Here is a 20,080-nt window from a genome sequence, read left to right as displayed (position 1 = left end):
AAGGCCACTGGACCCAAGTGTGAAAGTGCGAGGAAACGGACACCGAGGCTGACCACACGCAGCCCCGCTCAGCAGACACAGGGACCTCGGCCCGGTCAACAAATCCGGATTGACAGTCTGTTCCTGCAGGTCTGTGGGTCACCTGCGGTGGGGCAGGCCCTGTGTGGGCCACAGAACAGATGTCAACCAGTCCCACGCCCGCCATGGGCGCACCCGGACCTCCACATCTGGGCCTGCTCCAGCTGGACTCGGATCCTTAAGTCTGTCCGGGTCTTGCCCCTTTCTGGGCCTCCCTCACCCCCTGCAGGCTCCTGAGGTTTCCCAGTTTTAGTCCTGGCCCAAGGACCTAGTTGCTTACGGAGCAAGCATTTCTCTTGACCTCTGTGGTTCTGTCCCTTAAATGGAAATGACGCTCGGTTCGTTTCACTTCCCAAGGCCAGAGTGAGAGAGAGGGTCACTGCAGGAAAAGGGCCCACCATCTGCAAAGCTCTCCCGCGGGGGATATCAACCTGCTCTCTAGGCCCAGAGAGGAGAGAGTCATGACCCCTGCACACTCACCAACTCTCTCTCCTCACCTGGAGACGGGCGTTATGGCTGTATCTTGCCCAGAGAAACAGAGCCACGGAGAAGTCAGAAACCCGCTCCCAGTTGCACAGCAAGTGGGTCTCAGAGCTGGGGTCGGAACTCATCTCTATTTCACTTCAAAGCCTTTGTCCCAGGCCTCACCATCTCATTTATCATCTTGTTCTGCCCCAGAATTGACTCGTCCTTTGGGGTGCTCCTTGGAGGCCTTCCCGACCAGTTCCTACCCCACTGTCTATGACGTGCTTTCCCCTCAGCACGGACCTGGGCGCACAGAACACCCCTCCCAGGCTTCAGAGGCTTTAATGAAGAGCTCTCCAGCCCCAGCCTGATGTGGGGGCCTCTCCTCTCCGGCCGTGCGGACCCTGGGGAATGGGGCATGTCTCCACATACCCCCAAGCCTGCACAAAGCCAAGCTGGGGCAGCGAGTCCAAGAGGTAAGCAGGGAGTGCATGGGCGTGGGCTGCAGTGTCCCACCCCAGGTCCCAGGCTGGTCTCTGCCCTCCCACCGTGCCCTCCCCTCCCTCTGACGGCTGCAAGCCCCTCCCACAGCCCCCCAGTCCTCGCACACACTCTTGCTCCGGCGCACGGCGCTCTCGCTCTCGCTCTCTCACTCGCTCTCACACTCTCGCTCCTCCTCCCCCCCCTCTCGGTGCCCGCCTCCCGCCCGCCCTCGCTCCCTCCCCTCTCCAGCACTGCAGCATTCGCCGACTGCAGCTCCAGCCGCCGCCGCCCGAGCCTCCTCGGCCTTCCGCAGCCGCCACAGCCGCCAGCACCATGGCCAGCACCCTTTCCGGTAGGCGCCGGGGACGCGGACATCCTGGGGCGGCAGGGACTGAGCTGAGGCCATTGTCTCGCCTCGCCCGAAGCTGGGGTCGGTGGCGGACTCTGTTTTCACATCTCAGACTTGACGCTCTGCAAGGGTGCAGGGCGCGGCCCAGCCAAACCCACAGGAGCTGGGGTTCAGGGCCAACGGGTTGGGAACACCTGGTACCCAGGGCAAGGATTGCTGCACGGTGGCAGCTGGCCTGGGCCAATGGGCAGGGGCCGCGCCCACGCAAGCACCCTGGGTGAGGGTGCATTGCCCCTTCCATGGCCGCTGTGCCAGGCCAGGCGCTACTGTGGCAGGGTGGCTCCAAGGGCCCCGGTGCGGTCCGTACCCCCAGATGGGCGCGCCCGGCAGGGGGCGGGGTGCAGACAGCGTCCCCTGAGGCGCCTGTCTACTGCAGACCCTGGTCAGACCTCGCCTTCACGGGGGTGGGAGGCTGGAGAGTAGGACCCTTTGCGGGAGCCTGAGCCCTAGCCCAGGGCTGGCGGGCCAGGCCCTGTCTGCGCCAATGGAGCGCCCTGGGGACTGGAGGGATGCTGTGCAAGGGCGTGGGAGGAGAAGCCCAGCGGGGAGCCAGGGGAGCCGCACCCGCGTCTAGCGTGGTCGTCCCTCCACTCCGCCTCGATGCTTTGGGCTTGGAGACCACTCTGCGACATGGTGCCGCCCGCTGGTGCTCTGGTCGAAAAAGCCACCGCCCTATGCGCAACGGGGTTTGGATAGAGGAGGGGCCGCTGCCGCTGCAGTTTTCAAGCCCTCCCAGCAAGGAGGGGTCCGTCCCTCCCTCCCCTACCGCCCCGCCTCCCAAGCTGCAGATCCCCTGCACCCAAAGCTGCGACCCTCCTCCCTCCCTCCCGGCTGGCTTCAGTGCCGCTCCGTGGAGGGGTGGACACGGGGCAGTTACTGGCTGCGAGAGAGCTGCAGGGGACCCTGGACGGGAGGACATGGGGCTGGCTTCCCCGAGGACCACTCTGCCCTGTCTGGCTGCCCCAGGGACCAGCCGCATCACTGCACCACCTGTCGCCAGGGACATCTGGGCAGCGGCTCCCCCACCTCCACCCCATTTCCTCCTGGACCCAGAACTCCACTCCCAGCCGACCCTCCTCTCCCTTCTTGGGGGTCCCCTCTCCCTAGCTAGCTGGATTCTCTCTGGAGTGGACATACAGTTGGCAGAGCTGCACGCACTCGTGTGTGCCCTGACCAGCCTCTCAGGCCATCCGGATTCCAGGCCCCAGGTGACTTCTGCTCCTGTCTAGGAGGGACCACGTGCGTCACTGCCCACACCCCTCCTGCGTGCAGTCTAGTCCGTGAGGGGCTTGTCGACCTGGCTTCATCTGCCCTTTGTCCTCTCCTGTGGATCTCCTCAGAGATACTGGGCTCAGCTTTGGGCAGGAGCTGAGGGTCCTTCCCACGGCCAGAGTGCTAGCCCAGTTCCCCGCTGAGGTGGGACTTCGGGCCCCGGGCTCAGGGTCTGTGCCCCAGCGGGGGACAAGGAGCAGCCACTGGTGGGAGATGCCCTCAGCCTTTTCTCTCTAGAAAAAGCCTTACTCAGCGGGTCTCATTCTTGCCCTCCATCTGACTGGGAAGCAGACACATTAGGGGGTGAAATGGTGCAGCCGAAATCACAGTGCTGATGGCCACCAGAGTGGGCACAGGTGCACTGACCTCAGAGCCCCCTTACACGAGCCCTCCCTTATTTGCCAGTCTTTGGGGCACTGCTGACCCATGCTCGGTCCCAGGGTTTTTCTGGGTGTCCAGGTTGCTGCCGACGTGAAAAGGGAAACCGTGAGTGCAGTCAGTGACGTCCAGCACGGCCGCAGCCTCACTGATGTGCCGGGAGCCAGCTGGAGAATTGCCCCAGGCCAGAGTCACACAGGGATGGGCCTTTCCTGTTTTACGGCTGGGGCCACCCCGGGGAGAGTACAGCCCACCTGTGTGTGCCTGTGCTCACCTTCATTACAGTTCCATAGGTGGGTGAGCGCACTGGTAACTGTGGCCAAGATCCGTTTAAGTGAATCCCAGCTATGACTTCTGTGTTAACAAATGTCTCTGATTGGAGCAGCCCCTGGTGCTCCGCGCCTCAGTGGCATGTCTGCCCCACTGGTGGGCTTCGTTTGGTCTTGGGGACTGGGGAAGGGTTCCCAAGGGAATACCCATCATCCGCTATGACCTTGTAGTCACCACAAGATTGACCTCAGCTTTCTCTTCCTCTGTCGACTTTCCCACCACCTTTCCCTTGAGCATCCGCTGTCAGGCGATGTCACTCGGCTGGGGGGATGTGTCTGTCTCTTGGTGACCTTCCCAGACACTCAGCACTGCACACACTTTTGTCTCCTTATACAGCTCCGTTGAGTGAGAGGGCTTGGCCCTGCTACCTAAGCTCTCCGGGCCTCGTGTAGATGGGGTGAATGTGGTGGCACCCCCTGTTCTAAGAAATGAACAAGGTATTTCAGGAAACGTGCTTGGCCCAGTGCCTCACAAGAACTGGGTGCCCAGTCCATGCCGGGCAGCGTCACTTCTGCAGCCACATTCCCCAGGATTTCCTCCCCAGAGAGGTGGATCTGGCGGCTAGCTCTGCTGTGCTGGGAGTCTGACTAGTGAGAGGGGTAGCCTGGGTGGCAGTGAGCTCCGTCTGTCAGGAAGCAACTAGCAGCACCCTCCAAGATCCTTTTAGGGATGGGTGGGCATCTGTGGGTGCCCTGCCCTCCCAATTCTCGATAAACACCCTCCCACCCCCACCACCGTGAGACGCCCAATAGGAAAGTGTCGTCAGAGCTGGGGCTCAGGACCAGGCTCCCATCCTGTCATGCGGTGTGACTCTGAGCAGGCTCCTTGCTCTCTCACACACTGTCTCTCTCTCTCTCTCTTTGCTCAGTAGAAATGACTCGGACAAGGGCTGGCTGGTCTTGAGGGTCAGTTGGGAATCTGGATGGAATGTGCCCACCTTGCGGGTGCCCTGTTATGGTTACCATTCCACTGTAGGCCAATTGGGTGCTTTCTAACTCATGCTCACCTAGGATCTAAGCATCCAGAAAGCCAATGTGTGTTTTTGAGTATATAATATTTAATACGAAGAGGAAGAGGAAGATGAAAGGAATCCAGTTCATGCCAGAGATTTTTTTTTTTAAGATTTTATTTATTTATTTGACAGAGAGAGGGATCACAAGTAGGCAGAGAGGCAGGGGGAAGCAGGCTCCCCACTGAGCAGAGAGCCCGATGCGGGACTCGATCCCAGGACCCTGAGATCATGCCCTGAGCCAAAGGCAGCGGCTTAACCCACTGAGCCACCCAGGCGCCCCCAGAGATTTGCTTTTAATAACTCTACAAAGTCAGTGATGGGGAAGGAAGAGAGAGGTCCTGGCGAGAGGGAGAAACAGCCTCCAAGCTGTGGAGGGGCTTGAGCTCTGTCTGTGGAGAAGGGCCTAGATGGATCTGAGCCTCAACCTCTTCCCTCTGGATGAGACATAACCTTTAAGCCCGTCCAGCTTCGAGGACACAGGTATGACCAACTTCCTGTGTAAGGAGCTGCTGGGCCCAGCCCTGCTCTGCAGCCCCATGTGTGGGCTTCCCCTTGTTAACTCTCTGCAAACTTGCCAATGTCCCCACCTGTGGCCCAGTCCCCTCCAACCCGCAGCCAGACCACACAGCACGTCTTACTCCAAAACCCTTCTGGGGGACTGCCCCTTCCCACTTGCCTACTTAGGGTGAGTCTTCTGGGAAGGAAGGGCCTCATGGGCCATCAGCCCGGGAGAAACCAGCCTGGGGAGTCTCCGTGACCATTAGACACCGAGCCACACCCCACTGCCACCCGCAGGACACAGTCAGGCCCTCACTTCCTAGCTGGACACTGGTGCCCTGGGCTGGTCCATGCCCTCAGAGAGTTCTGTCTTCAGTCTCCACCACCCCTCCCCCGTCCTTCTCCCCTCTATGCTAACAGTGCAGTGCTCACACCTGCCCAAGCTCCACGTGCTGCCTCTGAATTGCGACCAGCCTCCCTTCATGCTGAGGTGACCGGCTGGAAGGGAGCTCCCTGACCTTGCCTGCAGACTTCTTTCTCTGTAATGAAGGTGCAGGTCATTCCTGGGAAAACTTCAGGTTCAAGGCAGAGAGGAGCTGAAGCAGCTGCGAGGCCCCAACCCAAGCTGCTGGCATGCATGGTAAACCCATTTGGAGGTTTCCACCTGTGGTGAGGAAGGGCTGCCCGGAAGGCCAGGGAGGCAGTGTCTGTTGCCAGGGAGGTGGGTGGTGGTGAGGTTAGACCAAGCCCCTTCCTTCCTGGCCTCTCCCAGGATCCAGGTGTGCCCCCCGCCCCGACCCAGACCCCCTCTGGCTCCCCTCCTGCCCCTCCTCTGAACACTGGGCTCTCCTTTCCCCAGCCTTTCCAAAGACCAAATACCTCCTGGTCTGCTGCTTCAGAAGAGCTGGTTTTGCCTGGTCTCGCGCCCTCCAGCTCCCCAGCACATGTAGTGTGAGCTGTGCCTCTGCCTCCTTTTTAAACTGACCTCTTAGGGCCCCTGGGGGGCTCCCTCGGTGAAGTGTCTGTCTCGGGCCCAGGTCGTGGTCTCAGGGTCCTGGAATCAAGCCTCCCTTGGGCTCCCTGCTCAGCGGGGAGCCTGCTTCGGTCTCTGCCCCTCCCCCCACTCGTTTTCGCAATCTCTCAAAGGAAATCTTTAAAAAACTTTTAAAAACCTCTATGAGTCTAATAAATAAATAAATAAACTTAATAGCACAAGTATTGCACAAATAATTATGCTTGTAAAAAAAAATGAAGCCAAAATCCCCTCGGAAGCGGCCACATCTGGCCCACTTCCCTCCCAGCCTCCTGGAGCCGGTGACCAAGCTGGTGACCAAGGCATAGATCTCTGCTTGCTTCCACTGCATGTCCACCCCCTTTTTAAAAGATTTTATTCATTTACTTGACAGAGACACAGCGAGAGAGGGAACACAAGCAGGGAGAGTGGGAGAGGGAGAAGCAGGCTTCCCGCGGAGCAGAGAGCCCGATGCGGGGCTCCATCCCAGGACCCTGGGGTCATGACTGAAGCTGAAGGCAGACACTTAACGACTGAGCCCCCCAGGCGCCCCCACACACCCCTTAAAGGCTCTTCTTGCTGCTGCTCAGGGTCCCTTTGTGTGCTCCCTTCACTGTCTCTTGGGCTCTCTCCTGAAGAGCCTGGGTCATCAGGACATTTGGACCAAATACCATCATTCTCTCCTCTGGTTGTGAGGAAACCCTGCTTGCCATGAGCTGCTCTCTCAGACAAGGGCCTGGTAATTTCTGTCCTGTGCCCTGTTCCTACAACAGCATTTTCCCCAAGTTCACATTAGCTCAATTTAAAACACTATTTTGTGTGAAATTTGATCAGGAAGTTTCTTCCTTTTTTTTAAGACTTTATTTATAGGGGCACCTGAGTGGCTCGGTCAGTTAGGTGTCTGCCTTCCTCTCAGGTCACAATCCCAGGGGCCTGGGATCGAGCCCCACATTGGGCTCCCTGCTCAGCCGGGAGTCTGCTTCTCCCTCTCCCTCTGCCCCCCCCCCCCCCCGCTGCTTGTGCTCTCTGTCTCTCTCAGTCACATAAAGCTAGAGAGCACGACCCGGGGTGGGTTGGAAGCAGCAGAGGGAGAGGGAGAAGCAGACTCCCCGCTGAGCAGGGAGCCCAATGTGCGGCTTTATCCCAGGACCCCAGGATCACAACCTGAGCCGAGGCAGCCGCTTCACTGACTGAGCCCCCCAGGTGCCCCAGTGAGGAGCTTTCTTGCCCGCATTCATGTCTACTCCTTGGAAGGCCACTTCATGGAAGCCAGACTCCCTCTCTGGAGTGTCCCTCTGGAGACCTGTACCAGCTTCTCCAGCTCGGGAGCCGGGAGGTGGGTCCCTGAGTCTCCTAGTCTCCAGGACATTTTGGAGTGGTGTAAAGCACACAGACCACCTGGGATTCCACTTGAGGGGCTTTGGGCAAGTCACCCAGCCACTTGGGCCCAGTGTCATCTCAGTGGAGCCTAGAGACAGTCTTGGGCTGGAAGACTGTTAAACATTAGTGAGACACTGGGCCAGCGTGTCTACCTAGGGGCCTGGCTTTTCGTGAGTAGACCACAGATAGCTCAGTTATTGTGATTCTGACCGTGGGCTTCTCCCCTTCCCCTGACAGGGCTCAGGGCCTCAGCAGACAAGCTTACCTCCTTTTCTGGTTGGGCACCAGGGGGCACCTGCTGTGGGGGCTCTGCAAGGCTAGAGGGCGGGCTTTGGTGCTGAACGGACAGCTCCCCACCCTTTGGCTCTAGAGGGACCGGGAGTGTGTGCCTGGTGACTGCCTGGTGTCACCTGGGGTAGCTGCGTTGCTGCTATCAGGGTAGATGGCGGCGAAGGGGTGGGGGACGCCACACGGGAGGATGTGTGATGGCTTCCCCCAAGTGTACAGACCAAGGGCTGCCTGCATCTGTGCTGGCCCAGTCGTGAGTGTGCTGGTTAGTATCTGCGAGAGGGAAAGTGGAGGAAGTTGGGAGAAGTACTGGGAGGGCCAGGAAGATGCACAATGACAGGGTCACAGAGACATGGAGAGAGAGAGAGAGAGAACCGAGCCAGGAAGACAGGAGGATGAACAGAGACAGACAAACACACAGTGATGCAGAGGAATGAGATAGAAGTGCCAAGAGAAGAAAGGTGGCAGGGGCGCATGGGGCCCAGTGGGGGAAGCCTCTGCCTTCGGCTCAGGTTGTGATCTCAGGGTCCTGGGATCGAACCCCACATCGGGGGGGGGGGTTCTCTCTCTCTCTCTCTGCTGGCCTCTCTGCCTACTTGTGATCTCTCTCTGTCAAAATCGAGAAAAGAGGAGGGTGGGTACTAGGAGAACAATGCGGGACAACCCACAGGAAGGTGTGGCTAGGGACAAAGTCAGCTTCTGGGACGGGGAGGAGAGATGTCCAGAGGCAAGAGAACAGAAAAGGGAGAAGCTAACACAGGCTTCCAGAGAGGCACGGCATGGGGTGTGCTGGGAAGGAAGAGGGAGGCAGCCGGGGAGGCAAGGTCTGGAGGCAGCCACGGCGCCCTCTCATGCTGGTCTCCTGCCCACAGCTTACAAGGAGAAGATGAAGGAACTGTCAGTGCTGTCGCTCATCTGCTCCTGTTTCTACTCACAGCCGCACCCCAACACCATCTACCAGTATGGGGGTGAGTGTGCCCTGGGCTGCTGTCCGCTCCTGCTTGGTCAGTGCCTGCCTCCTCCTTTCCTTGCTCTTTGCTCCCACGGCTTCTCCAACCCACCCCGCCCCCACCTCAGCTCAGCCGGCTTCTGGAGAGGGAGCCTCTGATGAGAGGCAGACTTGGAGGCTCAGGCCTGGGGGTCCCACATGAGCAGCCATGCTCCCTCCCTTAGCCCTCAATTTGAATGTGTCCTGGGAACATGGCCCCTCAGAATCCTGAAGCCCCATCCGGTCTTGCAGATATGGAGGTGAAGCAGCTGGACAAGAGGGCCTCTGGCCAGAGCTTCGAGGTCATCCTCAAGTCCCCTTCTGACCTGTCCCCCGAGAGCCCAGTGCTCTCCTCTCCCCCCAAGAGGAAGGACACCTCCCTGGAGGAGCTGCAGAAGCGGCTGGAAGCAGCTGAGGAACGAAGGAAGGTGAGGCCCCCCCTGCCCCAGATCCTGATCAAGGTGGCCGGGCAGAAGGCACAGACAGTGCCCTCAAGGCACAGGATGCTCCAAGCCTCTGCTTGGCTGTTGGCGGAGCGGAGAGGGCGTCATAGTTCCCTGGACGTCCACTTGGGGCATCAGAAGGGACAAGAAGGTGAAGGGTTCCCAGCTGGAGAGGGCAGGGACCAGGCAGCTGGAGGGGGCAGGGACCAGGCAGCTGGAGGGGGCAGGTACCAGGCAGCTGGAGAGGGCAGGGACCAGGCAGCTGGAGGGGGCAGGGACCAGGTAGCTGGAGGGGGCAGGGACCAGGCAGCTGGAGAGGGCAGGGACCAGGCAGCTGGAGGGGGCAGGGACCAGGCAGCTGGAGAGGGCAGGGACCAGGTAGCTGGAGGGGGCAGGGACCAGGCAGCTGGAGAGGGCAGGGACCAGGCAGCTGGAGGGGGCAGGGACCAGGCAGCTGGAGGGGGCAGGGACCAGGCAGCTGGAGGGGGCAGGGACCAGGCAGCTGGAGAGGGCAGGGACCAGGTAACTGTTGGAAGGGCTGTCCTTGGCCATGGCCAGGAAAGGGCCCTGGGATGTGAGTCTGGGCTGTCATCCAGCTCCAGGATAGAGAAGAAAGGGACTCTCATGTGTTGAGGGCTGCAAGCCCACACCTGCTGGGAGCTCAGAGGGCCCCTGGGAGAAGGGCGGCATGGCCGAAGGGTCCCTCCCTGTCCCTTCCCCTCACACCAGCCCCATGGAGACGGACACACAAAATACTCCCAGCATGTAGTCCTGGTGTCCAAGCCCACTGGGCAGGGGTACTGGCCCCAAATCCCTTAGAGCATGTCCCAGTGAAATCTGGGGACCCAGGCCTCCTAGGGTTAACGAGCAGTGACTGGCATGTGGGTGGGCCCAGCAGCCTTCTGCAGGAGGGGACAGCCCTTGCGCTCGGACCCGCACCTCTCCCCGGGGCTCCAGGCGCCCCCTCCTCCAGTAGGGTGGACAGTGCGGCCGCACCGGCTGTCCCAGTCTCTTCGCTCCAACTAGTCCCTTCTCCAGCAGCCCTGGGGACCCTCCCACCGCCCCCACACCTCAGGGAACTCAGGACACGGTGCGGATCAAGCACCTGCTTTGTGCTCAGCGGGCAGACGTTCGAGGAGGCCGTGCGGGTTCCGTGACGGCCCCTAACTTTTGAATTTGCTCTTCCAACATTCCCTGAGCGCACCCCGGGCGTGGGCGGCGGGGCGGCGAGAGCCCGTCTCGCGGCGGGGCGCCCTTCGCCTAGCGGGAGGGTGGGCTCCGCCGGCGAGGACGGACGGAAGGGGTGAGCAGCTGCGGGTGTGTCTGGGGCCGGGGGTTCTCCGGGCGCGCCCGCGGACCTTGCGGGGCCGAAGGCCAGAAGTCCAGGCAAACCGAGAGCCGGTGAACACCCTGGCCGTCGGCGGGGCCGTGGAGACCTGAGCTCCCGGAGGGCGCGCGTCGGGCGGGCAGCAGGGCGGGGTAACGGGCGCTGGGCGGAGCCCAGACCGCGCGCGGGGAGGCCGGGCCGGCGGGGGGCGGGGGACAGGGGACAGGGGGCCGGGGGCAGGGGGCCGGCGGGGGGCAGGGGGCCGGCGGGGGGCCGGGGACAGGGGGCAGGGCCCGGGGACAGGGGACAGGGGGCCGGCGGGGGGCCGGGGACAGGGGGCCGGGGGCTGGGGACCGGAGACCGGGGACAGGGGGCCGGGGACCGGGGACAGGGGGCCGGGCCGCCGCCCACCGCGCCCCCGGCCGCCCGCGCAGACGCAGGAGGCGCAGGTGCTGAAGCAGCTGGCCGAGCGGCGCGAGCACGAGCGCGAGGTGCTGCACAAGGCGCTGGAGGAGAACAACAACTTCAGCCGCCAGGCCGAGGAGAAGCTCAACTACAAGATGGAGCTCAGCAAGGAGATCCGCGAGGCGCACCTGGCGGCGCTGCGCGAGCGCCTGCGCGAGAAGGTGCGCGCGCGCCCGGCTTCGGGAGGGGCGGGGCGAAGGCCGAGGGGCGGTCCCGAGGGGGCGGGGCTCCACCCGGGCGGGGCGGGGCGGGGCGGTGCCCGGGCAGCAGGAAGGAGGGGCTGGGCCTGCCTCTGCTGGACGCCTCGGGCCTCACCCGAGGCCCGGGTGCAATCTCGTTGCGGGGGGTGAGGGGACACGGCCGGGAGCCGCTGCTCAGAAGTGCCCCGAAAGACGCGGGGTGGCGCTGCGTTAGGCGGGGGGGCCAGGGCAGCCCTAGCAGCCCCCTCCTTGGCGGGCCCTCCCGCCGCGCCAGTAGCCCGGCCGCTCCCGGTCCTGCGGGGAGCAGCCCTGAGTGAGGCGAGGCCCCGCCTCGGCCGGAGCCCCCTCGGCGTGGCCTCGGCTGCAGCCCACCGGGAGGGACCAGGCGGGGCACCCAGAGCTTGCCCGAGGAATGTCCCCGGAGTCGCGGCTCTCCCTCTCCTCCGGGTGCGACCCCTGCCGCACTGAGAGCGGCCTCGGCACTCGGGACGCGCTGTGAGGGGAGGACGTGGGCCTCCCCCTGCTCTCTGTTGCTCCTCCGGCCTGGTCGTTAAGGTGCCCTCGTGGGTCGCACTTAGGAGGGTCCCTGAGGCCTGGGTGTGGGGGAAGGGTCAGCCCCCCCCCCCCGCCCCCCCGCCGCGTACGCGGGGCTCCGCCCACCCACCCCTACGGTCCTCGCAGGAGCTGCACGCCGCCGAGGTACGCAGGAACAAGGAGCAGCGAGAGGAGATGTCGGGCTAAGGGGCTGTGGGCCACCGGCGCCTGGATCCTGAGAGGCGACATCAGCACATGCGGGCTCTGGTTTCGTCTTGTCCCACTTCGTCTAGATGCAACTTTGGTCCCCGCACCCTCCCTCCCTCCCCTGCACCCCCAACTCCTGCTTCTCTTTCTGCCCCGAGCTGTCCAGTCCTGCACAGGCTCTCCATCAAGGAGCCACCACGGCGTGGCACACAGTCCCTCGGTTCAGGCACCAGGCCAGGCAGTGGCTGGGTCCCCCGTTGGTGGCCCTCTTAGATGTGGTGACAGCCTCAATAAATCCCGTGGTGGTAGCAGGAACATGTGGGTCCTTATGCTGGCTTGTCCTGTGAGCACCTTGTACTTCGGGCTCGTCCTCTGAGCCAGCTCCCTGCCGCTGACAGGCCAAGGTGACACCGCCTGCCAGGCCTTTGGTGGGAGGAGGCCCTCTGGGTCAGTCGTGGGAGCCACTTGTGCAGTGGAATGCTTTGGAGTAGTGCGTAGGGGTCCTCTGAGATCACCTGGCCTGCAGTGGGCAGCTTGGACTGGCCTGGGAGGGTTAGTCATTGCCTGTGGCTGGACTGGGCAGCGGGAGGGTGGGATGTGTCCCAGCTGGAGTCCAGGGGAGCGGGCATTCTCCACCAGGGACCGTGGTCTAGAGGGTTGTGGGTCTAGAGGGTTGGTGGATCCTCCTCCCAGGAGTGCTCCCCTCCTAAGAGACTCTGGCCCAGTACTGGTGTGGGCCTCCATCACCATTCCTCTCCCCCCGGTAGGCTTTATGGATCCTTGGAGGACCCCATCTTTAGAGCCCTTTGGAGTCTTGGTCCCTTTCTGTGCCCTAACCCTGGTATAAAAAAAAAAATGCTCCTATGGTGCTCTGGGCCATGGGGCTTTCAGGCTCAGCTCTGGACAGGTATGGCTAGGTCTGAGTGAGTGGTAGCTGCAAGTGCCCCTCAGGGAGCAGATGGTGGGGTCAGGGGGGCGTAGGGGACCAGCTGCTTGCAGCCTCAGATGGTGGGGGGCGATGTTCCCAAGCCACCTTCCTACCTAGTCCATCCTTGACATTCTTGACCTGTGGCCCTCTCTGGCACTAGGCCTTTCCTGCCAACACCTTCCTGGACTGGGCTCCTTCTCCTCCATTGGCCAAGGGGGACTCTCCAGATTCCCAGTGCTGGCCTTTGAGGACTGTCACCTGCTGCCCATGAGGGTGGTGTCCAGTCCTTGTGCTCCATCCTCCATGGCCGCCCCACTCCACAGCTGAGGACTGAGGGCAGGGTCCCTGCTGACCATCCTCTGAGTGGGAAGCATGAGGGACAGACTGCAAGGACCCAGAGCCAGGGCTTTAGAAGCCAGGTGGGTGGCCACCCCCCGGTTCCCCCAGCCTCCATCCTATGGAAGCCCGTGCCGGTGGACTGCCAGGGCCCAGCCAGAAAGCACAGCTGGGCGCTGGCCGCTACAACAGGCTTTAGGAGAGGCAGGGACCCATGCCCACTTTCCCTGTCCCACCCACAGTCTCCGGGGGAATGACAAGCCAGGATTGGAACCCCACTGTCCCCCACGTGGCTCCTGCGGGACTCAGAAAGGGACATGGGAAGAGAGCGGAGGGCCGGATTTCTCTCTGCAGTGGCAGCTCTCTCATAGTGGAAGCCTAGTGTGATATGTACCCATCTCATCCGCGTAGTGAAAGTGAACTTAAATGAAATCAAATGAATGATTAAAGACAAAAACCCAAAACCTTGTGTAAGAAGTGGCTGAACCGTCCCCGCGAGCATTCTGCATCTGTGGGTCAGAACCGGCTGAAGGGCTACTCCGGGCCAGTACAGGGATGTGACACACAGAGCCCTGGACTGAAGCCAGTTGTCACGGGTGTTCTTACCACAACTGCTGGTAGTTCTGATGCTGATGGAGGCCTTGAGGAACGAGTATGTATATGACACACATGCCCGCTTTCTTCTCTGGAGCACCAGGAGACCGTGCGGATGTGAGGGAGAGGGCAGGTGGGGCCCACGCTCAGCTCTCCCCAGGGCCGGGTGCTCCTGCGGGCCTGGGCTCCAGGCCTCAGGCTGCTGCTTTGGAGGACACACGAGGGTCTGACATCTGAGGCTTGTCCTTCTCACTGCAGTGCCCTGTGGGTCTTGCTCAGATGTGGAGTGGGTCCTAGCGGTCCGAGCAGGCTGCTGGGGTGCATTCCGTGGCTCTGTGGCCCCCACTGGGCAGCTGATCATTCACAGACACAAATCTGGCCCCAAGGGGGAGACCTAGAGTGGCAAAGAGAGTGAGCAGACATCCTGAGTCCCGGTGGTGGCCCGCCTGTACCATAGGGCCCAGACATCCTGAGTCACACTGGTGGCCTGTTCCATAGGGCCCAAACAGCCACCTGGGGTGCCCAGCAGACATCCTGAGTCACGGTGGTGGCCCGCCTGTACCAGAGGGCCCAGACATCCTGAGTCCCGGTGGTGGCCTGTACCAGAGGGCCCAAAGAGCCACCTGGGGTGTCCAGCAGACATCCTGAGTCATGGTGGTGGCCCGCCTGTACCAGAGGGCCCAAACAGCCACCTGGGGTGCCCAGCAGACATCCTGAGTCACACTGGTGGCCTGTTCCAGAGGGCCCAAACAGCCACTTGGGGTGCCCAGCAGGGACCCCCCTGCTAGGGAGCAGGCACGTTTGTTAGATGTCCAAGCAGGCTATGCTTAGGCGTCCACATGGGCCTCAGGTCCAGGTCCCAGATAGGTGCCTGTTCCCCAGGATCCGGAGAGACCCCTCACCTCTCCCCCACACCTCCCGACCTCTCGGGGGGCAGGCGTACTCCCCCAGGCTCCAAGGATCTCTCCCCATATTTCGTCCTTCCCCTGCCCAGGGAGAGGTGAGAAAGTCAGAATCTGGGACACACAGCTGCCCAGGAGACAGACAGACCTCGGAAACCAGCAAGAGGAACAGCCGGGAGAAAGGGGGGACAGAAAGCAAGTGTGTTGAGCATATTTTTATGAGGCGTGAGTTCTGTGTGCCGCTCTTCTGGGTGTACAGACACATACCACATACAGACACACAGCTTGGCATTCCCAGAAGACTGAGCTGATCCCAGGCCAGGCTTCTCAACTCTTAGGGGACCCAAAGCAGCCATTATGGGACAGATGGCATTTGTAGCAGTCACCGCACGGAGCCTCTGACTTTGGGCAAGCATGGGGAATCCTTCACAGACATATGCTTTTCTTTTTTTTAAAGATTTTTTTAAATTTATTTATTTAACAGAGAGAGATCACAAGTAGGCAGAGAGGCAGGCAGAGAGAGAGAGAGAGGAGGAAGCAGGCTCCCTGCCGAGCAGAGAGCCCGATGCGGGACTCGATCCCAGGACCCTGAGATCATGACCCGAGCCGAAGGCAGCAGCTTAACCCACTGAGCCACCCAGGCGCCCGACATATGCTTTTCTTAACAACCACAACAACAAAAAACAAAGATGGGCGTCCTTCTGGGGAGCCAATCCTGTATTAGCTATCCGCATAGTGTCACAAGTGACCTCAAGCAGCGGCATCTCACCACTTCCAGAGCTGGGCTGTCTGGCTCAGGGACTCCCCCAAGGTTGCGGTTGGGACATTGGCTGAGGCTCTGGTCCCCCCAGGGCCGGGGACTGGGGTGGAGGGTCCTCAAGTCAGCTCGCTCACACGGAGTCCGCAGGCGACCTCAGGTCCTCCCAGGGCCGCGTGGGCGTCCTCAGCCCATGGCCACTGGCCCCCGAGGGCGAGTCATCAGAGAGGCACGGCGGGGGCAGCTGCATGAACTCCTCTCGGGCAGAGTCCCACACGTTCTCTGTGTCAGGAAGGCCCCCAGGGAAGAGCCCGTGCGGGCAGAGTCAGAGCCACTGGTGAAGTGGAGGGATGTAGAGAACCCGACCCGTGTGCATCAGAACCACAGCCAACGGGACGCCTGGCGTGACCCTGTGTGCTCTGGGCACAGCTGGTGTTCACTCGGTGTCCGGGGGCTGCAGCGGGTCAACGTCCCAAAATACAGTGTCTGGCAACACAGGCAAGATGGTGGCCTAGAAAGCCGTCTGTCCACACGGGGCCTCCCGCAGCGGCTTGCTCTCTTCCCGCCCGGCAAGCTCAGCGGGCGCTGCGGAAGCTGGGGTGGAACAGGGCAGCACAGACCTCGGTTCTTCTCTCTTTGCCGAAGACCTTCAGCTAGTTCCCATCCACGGCTGTGTCCGGGGACCGCTGCAACAGCACCACACGCTGGAGGCTGAGAGCATCAGAAACTCCATCTCTCACCAATCGGAGGCTGGAAGCCCCAAACTGAGGTGTCACAAGGCCATGCCTCCTCTGAAGCCAGAAGGAACCTCTGGCCTCTCCTAACTCCGGCTGTTGGGAAAGGCAGTCTTCCCACCACAAACAAAACCCCTCTCTGAGTGTGTGTCAAATAAATAAATAAAATCTTAAAAAAAAAAAAAAAAAAAAAGAACGGGCTTTGGGCCTGGAACCCTAGTTTCCAACAAATAAGGAGCCCACAGAACTTGTACCAGACATCCTTCCCTGCTGTGAGCTTAGTGAGTGATCTGTTGTCCTGCTTGGGTGAGCACCCCCAAGTGAGCTCCGTCAGGCACGCCCCCTGCTCTCAGTACTCCAGGCTCCGGGGGATTGGGTCTTCCCACTACAGTGCCCGAGGGGTGCGTGCTCAGGGACCAGCTGCCCTAGCAGACTGTGTGTCTCTTCCTTGCGTGAGTCAAGTTGCTGTGTCAGTATGTGATTGCATCGTGCTTTCCTTGGCACCAATGCCAGGATGCAGTGGGCACAAGTGTTTGGGCTCTTACCCAGGCGACGGGCGCTGTGGAAAGCTTTGCTCTCCTTCACGTAGCCGGGGTCCTCCCCTGGGATGGGGACGCAGAGCTGGACACTGGAAATCTTTGGCGTCCCTTGGCTTGTGCATGTGTCATGTCAATCTCTGTGGTCACATGCCATGCCCTCTTTTTGTGTGTCTGTCTCTGTGGGACACCAGTCACTGGATTCGGGCCCCCCAATCTGATATGGCCGCATTTTAGTTAATTATACCTGCAACAACCCTATTTCCAAATAGGGTTACATTCTGAGTTCCTGGGAATTGAGATGTCAACGTATCTTTGGGGGATACAATTCAAACAAAAACAGAAGTTGTAGATATGTAACTCATAGCTTTATTTTTTCGATGTCATCTCTACACCCAATGTGGGGCTTGGACTTAGGATCCTGAGTTTAAGAGTCCCACGCCCCACCAACTGACCCAGCCAGGTACCCCAAATAGTTAACTTCAAAACATTTACACACTTATTCATGTATTCAGCCTTTTAGCGAGTTCTTACTACATGTGCTCTTCACTCTAGAGAATGTTGTTGATTCAGAAGCACAGCCTCCCCATGAGAGTGTGCATGCTAGTCTGTAAGACGTTATGCATTCACAGTGATTTATGAGTTTTCAAGGCACTTTATAATGTTAACCTTCAAAATGTCCACTATGGGGGCGCATGGCTGGCTCAGTGGGTTGGGCCTCTGCCTTTGGCTCGGGTCATGGTCTTGGGGTCCTGGGATGGAGCCCGGCATCGGGCTCTCTGCTCAGTGGGGATCTGCTTCCTCCTCTCTCTCTGCCTGCTTCTCTGCCTGCTTGTGATCTCTGTCAAATAAATAAAATCTTTTTTTTAAAGTCCCCTGTGAGGAAAGCAGGGTACATTATTGTTATGACATTAAGATTCCTTTCTGGTTATACATGTAATCCGTGTTCACGCCCTCACTGCAAAGTACAAAGAGAAGAACCGCGGTCCGCCAGAGCTCCCTTCCTGCGGAGAGGATCCGCCCGCCAGCAGGGCCGAGGGAACCTGCAAACCTCTGAGGACTGCGCACAGTGACGCGCCGGCGTTTCTCCCACGTCGAAAGCATGGCTTTGATGGCTGCGTGGTCATCCGTCATCTACTTTACGGATGAATTGGGACTTTTGAGAAAACGTCGCCCACTTCTTGGCTTATGTGGATTATACAGATGGACATTTACCACATTAGGAATTAAAACTCAGAAATTAAAACAATAGCAATTCATTTAAAATGATACACTCGGGGCGCCTGGCGGGCTCAGTGGGTGAAGCCTCTGCCTTCGGCTTGGGGTCATGATCTCAGGGTCCTGGGATCGAGCCCCGCATCGGGCTCTCTGCTCAGCGGGGAGCCTGCTTCCCCCTCTCTCTGACTCCTTGTGACCTCTGCCTGTCAAATACGTGAATAAAATCTTTAAAAAAAAAAAAAATCGAACCAAATCTGGACACGGTGCGAAGCCGGGCTGTGCAGAGCATGCAGTGGGCGTGGCTCTGCAGCTCCCCGCGCATGCGCTCTCTCCTGCCGCGCCTCCCGCAGCCCGCGCCTGCACCCGCTCGCACCCGCACCTGCTGGGGCGCCGGAAGCCCCGGGCTTGCCGCACGCAGGAGAGAGCGTACAGCGATTGCTACAGACCTGGGGCCTGCGTTTATCTTGCTTCTCTCTGGTCAGAGGCTGCCTGAAGCAGAGCCCGATAGACGGTGGGGCATGGCGACCGCACAGCATCCTTGGCCTGGATGTCCTACGGCCTCTCATTGTCAGGAGAAGGTCTGATGTCAGTGACCTGCAGGACAGTGTGACTTCCTTTCCTTTGGGACAAACCAAGAGCAGAAGCTCCCCTCCTCTTGGGAGCGCGGGGTGCGCTGGCCTCTCACGTGGGTGTTCTTGGGGAGAAATCACCATCCCCGCCCCCAGGACAAAGTGATCCATCCCGTCCGCCAAGCAGAGCTGGCTGTGACTCAGCTGTCTGGCAGACGGAAGAGGGGAGCACACGTCCCGATGCCGGGCCTGAGGTCCCAGGACAGAAACAGGTGGAGGTCACACAGCACTGCAAACAGAGACCAGGCAGTCGGGACCCGCAGACTCCGGGACTGGTGGCCACAGCGGAAGGCAGCTGTGCAGACACGCGCAGACACGGGGTTGTGTGCACTCTCTTGTGCCACAAGGCCTGGTCCCTGCCACCGGTGCCCTGCTGGGCCCTGTCCTTTGGACTCTACGGGCATCACCCGAAGAACATGGGATAAATGACAAGTAGAGACACGGGCCGTGCCCAGCCAATCCCGTATTTACCAGGCAACAAAACAGCAGCACTGACACATACTCAAGAGCTTAACCTTTTAAAAACATATTTTATTTACTTATTTGAGAGAGAGCAGGGGCCGAGGGAGAGGGAGAAGCAGGCAGCCCACGCCGAGGCTTCATTCCAGGACCCTGGGATCGCGCCCCAAGCTAAAGTCACACGCTTAACGGACGGAGCCACGCAGGCGCCCCACAGTCCAACCCTAAAAAGAACAGTTTAATCTCTTCCCATCTCTGGCCCAAGTCCACGCTAAGTGACCGGAAACAACGCGCCCTAACATCAGTGAGGCGAGTACGCTTGGAAAGCCATCTTCCTGCTCCAGCGAGAACCCAGGATCCCGGCTCGGTCCTCCCGCTGCCCCGGGCCCCACCGCGGGCGCGCCGGCCCCGATCTGAGCGCGCCCCACGGCCGCGCAGGGAGGGAGACCCCAAACAGACGGACCCGGGGCTGTGCCCGGCCCCGCGGTCCCCAGGCCCAGAGCCGCAGACCGGGCGGACGAAGGTCCCCAAGCGACCGTGCGACCTCCCAGCGCACCTTCCGTCGAGCAGCAGGGGCGGCTCCGGCGGCTCCCGAGCCGAGGGCGCTCCGCACCCCCGAGGAACGCGCCCCTTCTTGCGGCCGGGAGCGCGAGGGCTTGACCCGTAACTAAAAGTCCCGCGAGGAGCGGGGCGCGCGGCGCTCACAGCTCCGGGCCCCACCTCCGGGGTCTCCGACCGCGCGGCTGGGGCGGAGGAGCTGACCCCGACTTAACTCCAGCGGGGACGAGCCCGGGGGCCGGGCGGCGCGCGCCCCGGCGAGAAGGGAGCCCCGCGGCCGCAGGAGCGGACCAGACAGTTGCTCTTCCGGAGCCGTCTCTGGGCACGCACCCGTCACGCGCTTCGGAGGACAGGCGGCCCCGTTCGCACACCGTCCCCTCCCCCGTCCTTCAAAGCGTCTCCCGGAACCGCCGCTCGGTTCGGAAGTTCCCCGGCCGGCAGCTGAGTGGGCGGGGCCCGGCGAGGGCGCCGCCGCGTTCGCTCCGGGCCCCGCCCCGAACCCCACGCACGCGCGCCGGGGCCCGCCAGGCCTTATTTCTCGGCGTTGCATGCCTTCCCAACGAGCGCCAAATAAGTCTCCGGGCCCGCCTCCGCCCTACGTGCGCGGCCCCGCCGCCTGCGTCACTAGGAAGCGCGCGCCCGGGCTGCCGCCGCCGCCGC

The 20,080-nt window shown here is 61.1% G+C and overlaps 1 protein-coding gene across 5 annotated transcripts; it reads left to right on the top strand.

The window, feature by feature from the left end:
* STMN3 (stathmin 3) lies at positions 1 to 13,497 on the top strand. 5 transcript variants are annotated; one of them, XM_004760041.3, is made up of 7 exons: positions 1 to 129; positions 840 to 1,019; positions 1,276 to 1,378; positions 8,478 to 8,573; positions 8,846 to 9,021; positions 10,798 to 10,989; positions 11,710 to 13,497. In XM_004760041.3, the coding sequence occupies exons 3-7, from the start codon at positions 1,360 to 1,362 to the stop codon at positions 11,767 to 11,769; spliced, it is 543 nt and encodes a 180-aa protein (XP_004760098.1). In that variant the 5' UTR covers positions 1 to 129; positions 840 to 1,019; positions 1,276 to 1,359; the 3' UTR covers positions 11,770 to 13,497. The 5 variants fall into 5 exon arrangements, with proteins under 5 accessions (XP_004760098.1, XP_012915689.1, XP_012915688.1 ...); XM_013060235.2 differs by having other exon boundaries at positions 20 to 129; positions 757 to 1,019; XM_013060234.2 differs by lacking the exon at positions 1 to 129 and adding an exon at positions 562 to 659 and having other exon boundaries at positions 757 to 1,019.
* Positions 13,498 to 20,080: the final 6,583 nt, after the last annotated feature.

This window comes from Mustela putorius, unplaced genomic scaffold, assembly GCF_011764305.1.
Source record: "Mustela putorius furo isolate JIRA1106 unplaced genomic scaffold, ASM1176430v1.1 tig00003972_pilon_pilon_pilon, whole genome shotgun sequence".
Lineage (NCBI taxonomy): Eukaryota > Metazoa > Chordata > Mammalia > Carnivora > Mustelidae > Mustela > Mustela putorius.
The sequence above is the reverse complement of the archived record's forward strand: the minus strand, read 5'-3'. Positions and strand labels throughout refer to the sequence as shown.

Coding starts and splice junctions, on each gene's coding strand:
- STMN3 (XM_004760040.3), top strand. CDS start 7,174: ATGTCTACTCCTTGGAAGGCCACTTCATGGAAGCCAGACTCCCTCTCT. Junction 7,274..8,477: donor TCCAGCTCGGGAGCCGGGAG/GTGGGTCCCTGA, acceptor TCCTGCCCACAG/CTTACAAGGAGAAGATGAAG. Junction 10,990..11,709: donor GCGAGCGCCTGCGCGAGAAG/GTGCGCGCGCGC, acceptor CGGTCCTCGCAG/GAGCTGCACGCCGCCGAGGT.